The sequence below is a fragment of the Daktulosphaira vitifoliae genome, unplaced genomic scaffold, assembly GCF_025091365.1.
Source record: "Daktulosphaira vitifoliae isolate Bord-2020 unplaced genomic scaffold, ASM2509136v1 Scaffold_1, whole genome shotgun sequence".
Lineage (NCBI taxonomy): Eukaryota > Metazoa > Arthropoda > Insecta > Hemiptera > Phylloxeridae > Daktulosphaira > Daktulosphaira vitifoliae.
Window position 1 is genome coordinate 5,871,801 of NW_026099572.1, and position 14,183 is coordinate 5,885,983.

General features: G+C 25.8%; 2 protein-coding genes across 4 annotated transcripts in view; both read left to right on the forward strand.

Moving 5' to 3' along the window:
- Window positions 1-6,606, forward strand: part of LOC126896094 (cyclic nucleotide-gated cation channel subunit A) — a 125,309-nt gene extending 118,703 nt beyond the window's left edge. For 2 of the 3 annotated variants that reach the window (XM_050668553.1, XM_050668555.1), the window contains 6 exons: window positions 1,295-1,450; window positions 1,533-1,676; window positions 2,390-2,645; window positions 3,248-3,418; window positions 4,123-4,252; window positions 5,459-6,606. In XM_050668553.1, the coding sequence (XP_050524510.1) occupies window positions 1,295-1,450; window positions 1,533-1,676; window positions 2,390-2,645; window positions 3,248-3,418; window positions 4,123-4,252; window positions 5,459-5,621 (1,020 nt within the window). In that variant the 3' untranslated portion in view covers window positions 5,622-6,606. The remainder of the gene's footprint in view (window positions 1-1,294; window positions 1,451-1,532; window positions 1,677-2,389; window positions 2,646-3,247; window positions 3,419-4,122; window positions 4,253-5,458) is intronic. The other variant, XM_050668554.1, reaches the window with a different exon arrangement.
- Window positions 6,607-10,094: 3,488 nt separating this feature from the next.
- Window positions 10,095-13,523, forward strand: LOC126893885 (COP9 signalosome complex subunit 1b). The gene is made up of 10 exons (XM_050664421.1): window positions 10,095-10,230; window positions 10,309-10,422; window positions 10,491-10,672; window positions 10,743-11,040; window positions 11,363-11,440; window positions 11,501-11,733; window positions 11,816-11,921; window positions 12,549-12,637; window positions 12,707-12,836; window positions 13,231-13,523. Exons 1-10 carry the CDS (start codon window positions 10,207-10,209, stop codon window positions 13,423-13,425), a joined length of 1,449 nt encoding a protein of 482 aa, XP_050520378.1. The 5' UTR covers window positions 10,095-10,206; the 3' UTR covers window positions 13,426-13,523.
- Window positions 13,524-14,183: the final 660 nt, after the last annotated feature.

Consider the following 14,183-nt stretch of genomic DNA (forward strand, 5'->3'; position numbering starts at 1 on the left):
TAAAAATACTATTATAGTTAGAAAATAACAATTCTCAGACGATACGGAACCAACGGTTTGGTTGGGGTGGATTTTTGTACTTATTGAACTTCGAATGCGTACATTTTATCACGTGTTTGATATTTGAACCCGATCTCAATACTGAAAATTGCTTTCTTTTAAATGTGACCTCATTATGTTTTAACTATATGATGTAAGTCATTGACGTCAAAGGAAACTCTCATTGCGAATTTCATTTTAAAAGAAATGTATAGTTTGTCACACATTATTTTAATTTTGTTTATACAATAAAAACAAATATTGTATACATAAACCAAATTTTTAATTAGAAAAATACCGTAACAAGACAAATTTAAAATGATATAAAATTTCTAATACCTAATATTTTATCTTAAATACGTGTGGAAACTCTTTCGGAATTTAAAAACCCTAGGTAATATTTTTTTAAAAACATTTGAGATTAACACATTTTGAGATATAATTATAGCTTGCTTTCATTAAAATCGTTCCATCTATTTTCATTTATAATTTAAGATATTTACCTGTTCACAAAATATATATGTCACAATAAAGAATTTCTTTTGACAAAAATGTATATACTTCTTTGTGGTACCTAATATTTAAAAAAAACTTTTATTTATACATTTTTACACATAAAAATTTTATAATAGTAATTTTCCAAACCAATAAAAGTAAATAAGTTAGGTTGGTAAACAATAAAAACTCAGTCATTTTTAAATAAAATAATTACTGTATGAATATTTCCTAGTTTATTTTTATTAATTTAATTCAATATGTTTAATTTGGCATTAATAGCGACAGTGTAGCTTTAAAGTTCAACATGTTTGACAGTCTATGACTTATATTTAAATAAATTAGGTTATATAGGATAAGTAAAAAATTTACTTATTTAAAAATTTCTGGTCCCAGACCTGTTCACCGAAATTTCTGACACCACTAGTAATAAATTATGTTTTAAAAATTTTAAATTACAATTTTGATTACAAGTATATTTGCTGAAACAATAGTGGAAGTCATTTTAATTTGTTTACAGTTTTGATTTATATCATAATTCCCAGTAAAACTAAAAATGAATTTTTTTCCAAAATCAAATGGAAAATCTGAAGAATTTTTAAAAGTTTAAATAAGAAAAATTTTATTGTATTTCATCTATAGTTTAATATTATTCTACTATTGTATATTGAATTTATAACTGTCAAAATAATACCAAAGTAATGCATCAGTATTATTTTTTATTTGTAACCTTTAATATCAATCGATTTTTAAATTTAAGGCCTTAGACGAGGAAAGAGTTTTAGCAGCGTTACCTGACAAATTAAAAGCTGAAATAGCTATTCATGTGCATCTCGATACCTTAAAAAAAGTAGAGATATTCCAGGACTGTGAACCAGGTCTATTAGAAGAGCTCGTGCTCAAACTAAGACTTCAGGTTAATATAATAACATTTATTCAATTTAGTCTAATAATCAATACATTCTGAATGTTTATTACTGTTTAATAAATTTAAATAGGTGTTTAGTCCCGGTGACTACATATGCCGCAAAGGCGATGTGGGCAAAGAGATGTACATAGTGAAGAGAGGAATTCTTAGCGTAGTCGCTGATGATCAAAAAACTGAAATTGCCACATTAAGTGCTGGAAGTGTTTTTGGAGAGGTAATACAATTAGTATCTAATTATCCTGTAATATTAAAAATAAGGTTGAAATAATTACAAACATTAAAAAATAATATTTTATATTTAAATATGTATAACGGGATTATAGAATTTCCAATTTTATAACATTTTAATTGCATATTTAGTAATCTCCCAAAAAAGCGCATCGGAAAATGTTTGAGAATGAAAAATATTGAATAAATATGAAATTAATTTGAGAAATATATCTAATTAAGATAATGAACTTAAATTCATCGTAAATAAACGTATTAATAGATAAATAAATCATGTAACAAAAATTTAATTGGAAATAATGATCCGATGAAAAGGCGCAATCCTCTATTTCACTGCCTCTGAATCTACACATTAATTAAAATTTTAATTCATTAAAATTGAAATATGCGCCTGTACACATTTAAAACATTTAATTAGAAGAAATTGTTTAAAAGTTAACTCGACCTTAAAGTAATATGAGAACTAAATTATTTTGTTTGCAATCGGGCCACACAAAAGAACAATTATAATTCTTATTATTTATTAAACTTATTAAACTTATTAAGGTAAACCTTATAATTTTAAATATATAGTTAAAGTTTAACTAAAACATTAAATAAGTCCGTAGCATTTAAAAAAATTAGCAATGTGCACAAAATGAACAAACAAATATACAGAACTTTTTACAAATCGACTTTTGTTTTTATTTATTTCTATAGGTTAGTGTATTGGAAATAGCCGGAAATAAGACTGGAAATCGGCGAACAGCAAATGTTCGAAGCTTAGGGTATTCGGATTTATTTTGTCTGTCTAAAAGAGATCTTTGGGAAACGCTCAGAGATTATCCAGAGGCAAGGCACAGTTTAATGCAACGTGGCTGCCAGCTCCTACGAAAGGATAGGCTCTTAGATGAAGACGCTTTCCTACAAGCCCAGACGCAAAACGAAACCATCAATGAGGCAGTATCTCGTCTAGGTATAATAAATATATTCATATTAATAATTTTCAATATATCTTACCGAATCTATGTACTTTTAATAATAGCTCATTTGCTGTTTAGTTCGATTTTTTTTTGCTATCTATTTTCTCACCTTTTTTACTTATTTATTTAATTATATGTAATAAATATTCTGCATATTATACAGAACATATCTATACATGATTACAGAGTTTAATTTTAAACTCCTCAAAACGTGATATAAAACCTCTTTAAAGCCTTTTTTCATATATAAGTTTTTATTTTTAATCCAATTATTGCAAGTAGTATTTTTTGTTGTTATTATTGTAGATGATCATTTTTCATTGCTTATTTTTATTAGTATCGACGTGATATATTTTTATTTAAATTTTTATCATAAAACTTATATAGGCTGAAATTTTAATAACTCTCGTGTTAAAATAAAACTTAATGGAAGTTTCAAAACTTTGTACAGTTTATATACATGAACTCTTAACGGGCAAAAAAAGTTACTTACTTTAAACTAGTGTTGCTTTACTGAAACAATAGACAACAGTTGAATTTATAGTAATACGAGTATTTCAATGATTTAACTACACCATTCATAAAAATTATCTAGATTATGATTGTTTGCTGTCAGACTATCGGGGTATTGATGGATATATAAAAATGGCCTCATCCCGAGATAGTAAACCTGGTAAAACAGATAACCGAACGAAGGTAGCAAAGCGAAAATCGAATATCTCCACTGTTTTGGTCAGGCCAGATAAGAAACAATTTACACAAGTTTGTACGTTAGCCAAGAGCCAACTAACACGTATAACACAACGTGCATGATCTCTGGGAAAGGTTTCAGTAAGCTTTACTTTAGCCACGGTCGGGCAATTTGTAGCCGCTCATTTTGCCCACCATTAACATTCTTAGAGCACTACCCTATATCATTCAGTTACTGCTGTTCGTCCGTCGCCTTTGCACTTAGACGACGTAGGGCGTATGCGACTATATAATATGTTTGACGGTCGGTTCTATTCTCAAGACCGTGGTAATGGGTTTAAAGACAAATGATGGAGAAACGGGAATGAATAGAAAAACAAGAGAGATGGAAAACATACACACAAGTATAAAACAATAGGGACGTATATTTACACAACTGGAACAATGCACGAGTAAAAGTTCTGTAGCAAAAAGGCTTACATACGCGCTTAATAAACCGAGGGAAGGGAAGAATCAAAAGGGAGAGATCAGTTTCGGGTATAGTTTTTATTTTATTTTATTTTTTTTTAACTCGTTTGTCCTCGTTCAAATGTGACAAACAAATTAACCGACTATCGGTAAAAAAGCTAATGCCTGTGAATAACAACGCTAGAAACTAATAATAGTTACAAATGCAATGATAAAATCCATTTAACTAACAACCAAATTCATATTTTTTTTAATTACAATGACATTCTAGAATCAATACTAGAACCTGTTTTAATCAATTAATGTTTTCAGATACGACAATGAAAGATGTGACGTCCAGATTGTCCAGTCTTGTGTCTGAATATTATAATCAAAACGTTAAGCTTAACGAAAAAATTAACGAATTGGAAGAACAAATACGAGTCGTTAAGTATCGTTCATTGTAAGTAAAACTTGTAATGTATTATATATATATATATGTTAAGTTCCTAAAAAAAAAAAATTTCAAAAGATACTTTTTCAATAAAATTAATATTTCTTTTAAAACTTTTATAAAAACCATTTGCTTTTAAATTAAACCATGAAGTTTAATAATTGCAAGATGCGTAAAAACCATGTCATCTAAGCGAAGTTAACCTTTATACTTACATTATTAATAAACCAAACAGTATGTTTCAATAAAATGTCAAAAACAGATCAGTCAAGTTCTCTTTAATAAAATTCCATTAAAAATTTGAAGTTTTCTGTAAAATATTTATTAAAATAATTTATCGAGGCAATAGTAATATATATTTCTCAGTAAAACACACTATTTCAATTAGTCGTTGATCTGCTTCAACTGAACCGTAATAAGTGAAATGGTCTAATGAATTCACAGCGATCTGTTTGAATATATAATTTACCAAATCCTACTTTACGTAGATTAAAACTTTGGAAAGGGGAATCATAACCCTAACATCCAAGTCCAAAATACCAAAGTGCTTTTCGATTTTTTTGTAATACCTTAAAATAAAGATGAAATATTTATTGAAACTTCTAAAGAAACATTTGGTTTGATTTAAATTAATTTGACATCAACCTTAATCTTGATGCCCAGTAATTTTCTAAATGTGTTATACACATACAAATGTATAACGACTGAACTATTTATCATTAGAATTTTATACAGAAATAATGGCTTTACTTAATATATATATATATATGTATGTATATTTTATTCAAAATATATTAAATTAAATTTTTAAAACATCAATGGAATATTTTTTTTTATAAATTTATCAAAGAAAATAGTTTATTGTAACAGTCGTGGTTTATTGTAACTAAATAAATATTTAATATTTAATTCATTTTTTAATGTCCTACAACTTGATAATAGAAACTCAAATTTTATAAAAGCCATAGTTTTCAACAATTTTGGTGTGTAATAATTAACATAATTAATGGTATAATTACGTGGTCACGTTTACAGTCCCTGGCAAAATCTAAGAGTACATTATTATATATTAAGACGACTACTGTATATTCTCATCAACTAGTTCCTTTTGTATTATTTTATTTGTGAAATAACAAACAACGTTAAGAATAACGCTAATAGAATTTATTCTGGGGTTAAAATTAACTGACATAAAATTAATATTACTATTTTAAGGATGGATTCTAAATTGGAGGATCATCAGGGTTCTAATAGTGAAAATGATTCAACTTCACTATCCAGTCAGTCTGCTGTATTTGGGACATATATAGCTAGAAGATCATTTAATATACCAAAAAACTATTGGGCTCGCAGACGACGTAAACTGAAATCAACATGATCTGTCTACGTGATACAGTTTTTAATTTTTGTATGAATTAGCCTATAATACAAAATTAATTGTTAATTGTATATAAATATTGCTGACAAATTTAGCATGCTAGTTAAATTATTATTGATGGTGTTAATTATCAATTTAATTTCTTACCTACCATTTTAATTAAAATTAAAAAAATATATATTGATTTAAAGTATTACTGTAAAAACGAATTAACCACACAATACAATTATAATAAAGCATTTTAATGTCAAACTAATATAATATTAGCCTATATTCACAGTGCATATAGGATTTTCTTAAGAAGCAAAATTGGATTCCTAGAGTAGTTTACTCATAGTCGAAAGAAATTCGTCTCTAAGTGGTAGAATCTTTGGTATTTTTGCAATTAATATTTTTTAAGTTTTATGGCTCTTTTTCTCGCGAAAATAAATTAGGACCTTCGTTTAAATTTCAATTGCACACTATTTTTATGAAGGCTCCTCTCAATTTTTCTTTTTCTATGTTATTATTGATTAATCCACTTCTGAACTGATTTACCAAATTATATGAAACCAGTGGCGTAGACAAAAGTTTTAAATGAGTGGCGCATAATCAAAAAAATCTACATAATCCCAAATTTCAAAATTTTTTTTTTTGTTTATCACTTAATTTTAGAGATAAATAATGAGATCAACGAGGAAGCATAGCCCCTTCTCTGGCATCGCCACTATATGAAACCAAAGAAAGATCCACATAAGTTTTATAAATGGTTTCACAAAAATATTTACATTAATTTTATTTCTTGAAATTTTCAAATATATTACATATCAAAATTACAATGCATTTATTTAATAAGAATAATATTGAAAAAAAATCAATAAAGACTATTTTATCTCCTTCATTTACAGAATCATTTTAAATTAAATTAATTAATTTTTTTTAATGAAACAATAAATATATAGTAGTGACAACATTTTACTTGTCACTTTTACCTATCAACTAAAAATTGCTCAATTAGTTTACGATAAAAATATTTAATTTAATTACGAATGAAATCTTAAACATTAAATAAAGTTAAAATTAGATTATTTTTATTACAATCAAATATATACAAAATAATTGAAAACTTAGAATAATAAATGTTTTTTTAACCAATTGAGGATATTATCTTTATTCATTGACTTAAAATTCAACCATCTGAACAAATGGTACGTTTATTATACTAAGGACTAATAACTGAAAATTATACCTAATTATATTAGAAGAGTATTTTTACTATAGTTTTTTTTTATTTATTGTATCTTTTCCTTCCTTAAAATTTCATCATAAAAACATATTTTTTAATAAATTAATATTACCTTTTCTAATTATGCATTGTCATTTTAAATAATGATATTGAAGTTTTTTACATAAACCATTCCGACGAAAATAGTATAGGTAATAGTTCTAAAAATGTAAATATCAAGTCATATTTAAAAATACTTGCATCATGTGAAACACATTATACATTTTTATCATACTCAAAATAACTATCAATAAAAGCATCCCTACTGTGTATTAGAGTAAAAATATAATTTTTTATCATTAATTATATGTTATTATTTGAGTTGTCTAATAGTAAAATAAAGTATGTCTGAACAATATTTTTTTTTAGTTATAGTTTTTCTTGACTAACTATTCACTAAAAAAATATATTGGAAAAGTCTTCGTATTTCTGAAACTGAATGACTCATTTGTTAAATATAAGTACTGAATTTGTTGAACAATTGAATCTATTAATGTAATTAATATATATATAATTATTTAATGAACATTATGTTATTTTTATACATAAGTTTAGAAAAAACAACATTGTTGATTATTTTGTAGATATATTTGCAAATATAAGCAATTTTTATGCGCTAAATTATTGTAATAGTAAACAATATTATTTAAAACTTCATTTTTCATTAAATTTTTGTAGTTTTGGAACTTCAAATAATATAGTTGTCGTTGTCGATTAAGTAGTAAATAGAATATATTTTTTTATGTAAATATATAATGTTTATTATTATATAAAAATGTTCATAAAAGTTATAAGGTAAATGTTATCAATTTATAAAACAGTTTGTTTTAATTTTTATATAATGAAATTTGGAGTTATTTTAATTAAATGTTTATGTTCATGCAGACATTTTTAACACTCTTTCTGTTGATAATGGTCATCTAACACCACATTAGATTTCATTAAATATATTTTTTTTTTGTACTTAAAACTGTATTATTAATCGCACCAAATGAAATTTTTTGTACATATAATCAATTACCTATTTATTGAATGCCAATGAATTGTACAATAACAATAGCTTTTTATGTCTGCATGGCGTTGTTTATAATAGAATACTGACTAATTTATATGAATAAAATTTTATTAAAATGCATTATTGATAATGATTTGTTAATTAATCAAAAGGTGTATTTTTATTTAAGTTAAATTAACAATCGCTATTACACACACAACCAGAATTTTATTTATTTTGGTAAGTAGAATCAAATTTTATCGATTTATCTTCATATAAGAAATATTTTTTTTGTACTTTGAAGGAGTGTTAAAAGTTTAATAAGAAATAGATTAAAAGTTCATTAATTGATTTTGATAGTTATTATTATGTATTGTGCAATTTCGACATTCAAACATCATGTATATGTAACATCAAGTAAATCACACAAAAAAATTTATTTAATAGACAATAATTTTATTGTTTACATAAAGAAAATTTGTACAAATTTTTTAATTTTCTCAGGTATGTGTTTTTAGGAAGGACGTATACACCAAAAATTGAAGGATTATTTTATTACAATAATGATAATTTTATGTCTTATCTATAGAGCTAAGCAAATTTTTTGTATTCGGCTTAGAAGCAAAGTTATTAACGATTTGGTTTATAGGTATTTTATAAAATAAGATCTCTAATAACTGAAAAGGTAAATTCTACAAGAATGTAGTGAGACCACAATAAAGCAATAAAGAATACTGATAAAGGAGATTATTGGTGAGAATAGGAGTAGAATGACAGTAAACAATGTAACCTGGTGGTAGGGTGAGGGTAGAAAGTTTTAAGTATTCAGGTTCAGTTGTGCAAAAGAACGGTGGTAGTGACGAGGATATAAAACACAGGATTATGTGCGGATAGGTAAAGTGGAGAGAAATATCTGGTGTGTTATACAATAAGGAAATTCCAATGAGACTAAAAGATAAGCTCTATAAGACTATAGTGAGATCAGATATGTTGTATGGTTCAGTGTATTGGGCGGTTGATAAGATAGTAAAGCAGAGAATGAGTGTAGCAGAGATGAGAATGCTTAGATGGATGAGTGGAGTGACTAGAGAAGATAGGATAAGGAACAAACATAGAAGAGAAAGTATAGGTGTAGCGCCAATCGTGGATAAGATGAGAAAAAATAGACTTAGATGGTTTGGTCATGTTATGATGAGAGAGGAATCGGAAACTGTAAGAGTAGTTATAGAAATAAATTATAAAAGAAGAAGTAGTAGAGAAAGACCAAAAAAGAGATGGAGGGATGTTATTGAATGCGATATGAGGACAGCTGATGTAAGCGTTGAGGATGTGGGAGATCGTGTCAGGTGGAAGTTTAGAATAATTAAATCCCAAGTAATTGGGATTATGGCGAGGAAAAAGAAGAAAAGAAATCTAATAACTAAAAAAATACCGTATAAAACTTTTACTAAGCAAAACAGTAGTAACTTCCTATACATACTGCTTAGTAAAGTTCAATATAAGTCATTTTTGTTTATATACATTAGGTTGCTTAAATGATTACGTCAAAACTATCATATACCTATTAATTCTTCGATAAAAATATTGAATTTCCTCAAGATAGGGTTTTAAAATAAACCGTATAGCTCTATCAATATTATTGACATACTGATTTATTTTTAGATAATATATGATTTAGATTGGTGATGTCATTAAGGAAAATAAACGTATATGAATTTTTGGAAAAAGGAATCGCCCTACAGCCTTTTCAGTTGTTTTATTAGATTCTAAATTGAAAAATATCTACTAGTGACCAGTTAATCAAATTCTTAAAAAATACATACAAATTCAAAAAAATCCATTTTTTTCAAAATGTTAGAAATGGTGTGTACGTGTTTCTTTGCTAGGGCGGCAGTACAACTGCACCATATAACCGTAATAGAGCTTTATATTGAACCTAATGAGCACATTCGCATTTGCATAAGTCTCTGGAACTCATCGGCCCAAACAGGAGCCACATACAGTAATACGGAATGTACTACACTAAAATGTGACGTCGCATGTCGTAATTATTGAAAATGTTTGATCTTTTCGAATTAGTTACTAAACATAATGTAGTTAATAATGATACAACTAGAGAGCGCGAATATTTACGAGCATATCGTTTAGGTGTGTTTATCATGTCCTTAAATTTCCAGATCTAGTCTTTGATGTTGTTGCCGTTTTCAAAATATACTCTTATCAACTAAATAGAGGAATGATTTCTAACTTCATTAGATCCTTATATTACTGTTATACTGATTAAACACCGGAAAAACAATACATTTAATTTATCGAGCTGCGTTCTTATGGCATCGTTGAGATCTTTCAACGTATTTATTTTTGTTTTTTAGTTTCAACGCAATTCTTTGTAAATAGTGTTCTTAAATAGAAATAGTTTTGTTTTTCAGAGTGCAATGCGTAATTCTCAAGCAGGAGTAATAGATCCAATGCAAGTTGATGCACCTCCTGAAGAAAATGATAACAATGAGGAGGAGTTATATGAAGTAGATGTCGATTCATTTGTATGTCATTCAATTATTATTTCGTTAGTTATTTGAGTTTAATATAATAATAATAAATTTATGGATAGGATTTAGAGGCTTATGCCAATAACTATCATGGCTTAGCACGCATTTATAGATTGATGTATATAGCAGACCATTGTCAAAAAATGCGTTCCGATGCATTACGATTAGCTATATCACATGTTATTACTACTATGAATGCAAATTTGTATCAAGTACTTCATCAAAAACTTCAACAAAGTGTTGGGTATGTTCAATATTAATTAAAAAATTTACGATCATTCATTCATTAAATTTTTTTATTTGATTAAATATAGAAATATACTACCAGATGTAACTGGAGCTAATCCTATAGATTCTTTACCTACTTTCAACCCTAGTTGGGTAGAAACAACAACTCAAAAAGCAGCAATGAAACTTGAAAAACTTGATGGTGATCTAAAAAATTATAAAAGTAATTCTATTAAAGAAAGTATAAGACGAGGTCATAATGAAATTGGTGATCATTATGTCAATTGTGGAGATCTTATTGAGGCAACTAAAAGTTACTCTAAGGCTCGAGATTATTGTACTAGTTCATCACATGTTATATCAATGTGTCTGAATATTATTAAAGTAAGTACTATCTATTTTAGCGATTTTGATTTATATTTTTAACTGTAGATTGTATTATTATGTTGTTAATGAAATTTAAATAAAGTAAATCATTTCTCAATAAATTTAAATCTATTTAATAAAAATTCATTTATTAAAAGATGGTATACCAAGTTCAGATGATAATATGACATACATCTTTGTAAAGGTACCTGTGTTTGATTCTGTTGTGCTGGGTTTTGTTGGTTTACAATCTTCTCTGGCACAAGCAGTAGCTTTCAAAGAGAATGTCAAACATAAAATAAACTTTTAATTTTAAATGTTTTAAAATTGTTCTTATTAGGTTGGAATTTATTTACAAAATTGGTCTCATGTGGTTAATTATATAATTAAAGCAGAATCAACTCCTGATTACACAGAAGTATTAACTTTTATTTCCAATTCAAAAGTTCAATTTTTAATTTTTTTTGTTATATTTTAGAATTCTGATTTGCAGACTACATATAGCTCTACTTTGAAATGCATGACAGGTTTAGCTGAATTAGCAGGTCGTAAATACAAAATAGCTGCTCAAAATTTTTTACAAGCCAATTTAGATTATTGGGATACCAATTGTGAAGTAATGACTCCAAACGATGTTGCTGTATATGGAGGATTATGTGCTTTGGCTACATTTAGCCGTTCAGAATTGCAAACTTCTGTGATTTCTAATAAGTAAATTGTTTTTTTTAATATATATTTAAATATTAAATTGAATACCTTAACATCTTATTAATTCAAAAAATTCTATTTTTAGTATTTTCAAATTGTTTCTTGAGCTTGAACCAGAAGTTCGTGATGCTATATTTAAATTTTATGAATCTAAATATGAAGTCTGTTTAAAAATCCTTAATAAAATTAAGGTAAATTAATAATATATCTAATAAATTATTATTGTCTTAAACTTTATGTTATCAAGTAAGATTGACAGGCCCTAACTTATCTATTTGTGGGACCAGTAAAATTCAAAGTATTAGGTTTCTTAAATCTTATTATTGAAATTTAGTGAGAGAAAAAGAAAAGTTCATTAGTTATCAATAAAATTAAATTTTTCCCAAATTACATTGTTAAAAGATCCTTCTTTTGAGTGGGTCTATTGCAAATGTTCCAAATACTGTTTTCATATGGAGAGAAAACTTTTTAGTGCATAATTACTATTGCAAGCTGTATTTTCTTGATAGATAACTGTTTTTATGACTCATTGAATTTACTTTAGATTTACGTATATAATATGTGTGTTTTATACCAAAAATAATGTTAACGGGATGTTTAACTCAAATTTGTGTCTTTGGGTATTAGTTTTTTATATATTTTATTTAAAAATTTTTGTAATAACTGTTTTAGACTTTTTTTGTTTACAGTATTTTTTGATTTTGAATTCAGGCATTTATTTGGTTATTACTTCTGTATCAGAATAATTAGGGTTTAAACTCCTGCTCTTGTTTTGTCTTATATCATTTTGATAATTACCTAAAACTTTTTTGTTTTAGCCTACATTACTTCTTGATATGTACATTGGTTCTCACATTAACACACTCTACTCCAATATTAGAAGTAAAGCAATGATACAATATTTCAGGTATATATTATTTGATTCAAAGATTATGTTTTTAAAATTTGATTAATTAAATTTGTACACCTTTTATAGCCCATATGATTCAGCAGATCTTAGAAAAATGGCAATGTGCTTTAATACTTCATTAACTGATTTGGAAAATGAACTAATGCAACTTATTTTAGATGGTCATATTAAAGCTCGTATTGACTCAATTAATAAAGTAAGTTAATTGAAAAAGACTATTTACAATTATAGATAAATTTATTATTTTTCATATAAATAATAGATTTTAAGAAAATCAATCTCGTTTAATTAAAAGATAATTAATATTTAAATCTAAATGTATTTAAAATTAAAACATTTATCAACTTCAAGATGGTATACAATTATAAATTATATTAAAAAATTACATAAATTAATATTTTGATATCTGTACATTTTACAATATGTATGTCTGATTTTTATATAGAATACTGTGTATTTGAATAATTTGAACCATTTGAATAATTATAAAACTTATTAAAACCAAAATACTTTTTAATGTAATAGAGTGGTTTATGATAACCCGATCACCCAAAATATTACTTAAAATTGTAACATAATCTTTTTTTTAGATTCTCTATGCCAGGCATCCAAATCAAAGAGTAGAAACATTTGAAAAAGCTATGTCAATGGCTCAACAATACAGTAGATATACTCATATACTTATCCTTAAAAGTCAAATGATCAAACATCAAATAAATGCAAAAGCAGGAGAACGGCATAATAATATAGGAAAAACCATTAATGTTGATTTTGTTAAATTATAAAATTAATATGTCTACTAATAAGTTTCCCTTCAATGAAAAGAAAAAATATATATTCTTTGTCACATAGTTTTTTCATTAAAAGCATTCATAATTTTGCAGTTTTTTCATTTTTTTTCTTTTAGTAATATTTATTTTTACTTAAAATAATTCAAATATTTTAATATTAAATTGACTAGACAATTTGTTTTAAATTTTATAATCGTAATTTTTGGATATTTATGGGTCAAATATAAATTTGGAATAAAATATTTATTTTGTTAATGTTATTCATTTTTAGAAAATATTGTTAGTATTTTTAAATGGGTGTTCATTAAAGACAGTACATTAAAAACTTAAAATAATTTTCAGTTTAATACAACTATAGTTTCTTGTTAATTATAAAAAAATAAATAAAACAAATTTCTTAAAATTTTATAAGTAAGACATAATTCTTCTATTGGTTAAAAAAAGATTTTCATTACGTTAAAGTAGCGCTAAGTAACATATTACATCAATTGAAAAAACATTATTTTAAATATTTTTTTCCTTATAGATTTATTATAGAATAACATTTTTGTGAGTACTAATTAATAAATAATTAATTAAGTTTGTAAATCAAAATGCTCTATCTTCTCATAAAAAATTCCACATGGAATTTAGCTATTTTTTATAGAACAATATCTTATTAAGTATTAAAGACTCCATTTTAAAACTGTTCAATTATTTATAACACGTATACTAATACGTAGAATTTTATGAAGAATTTAAATATAAGTGGT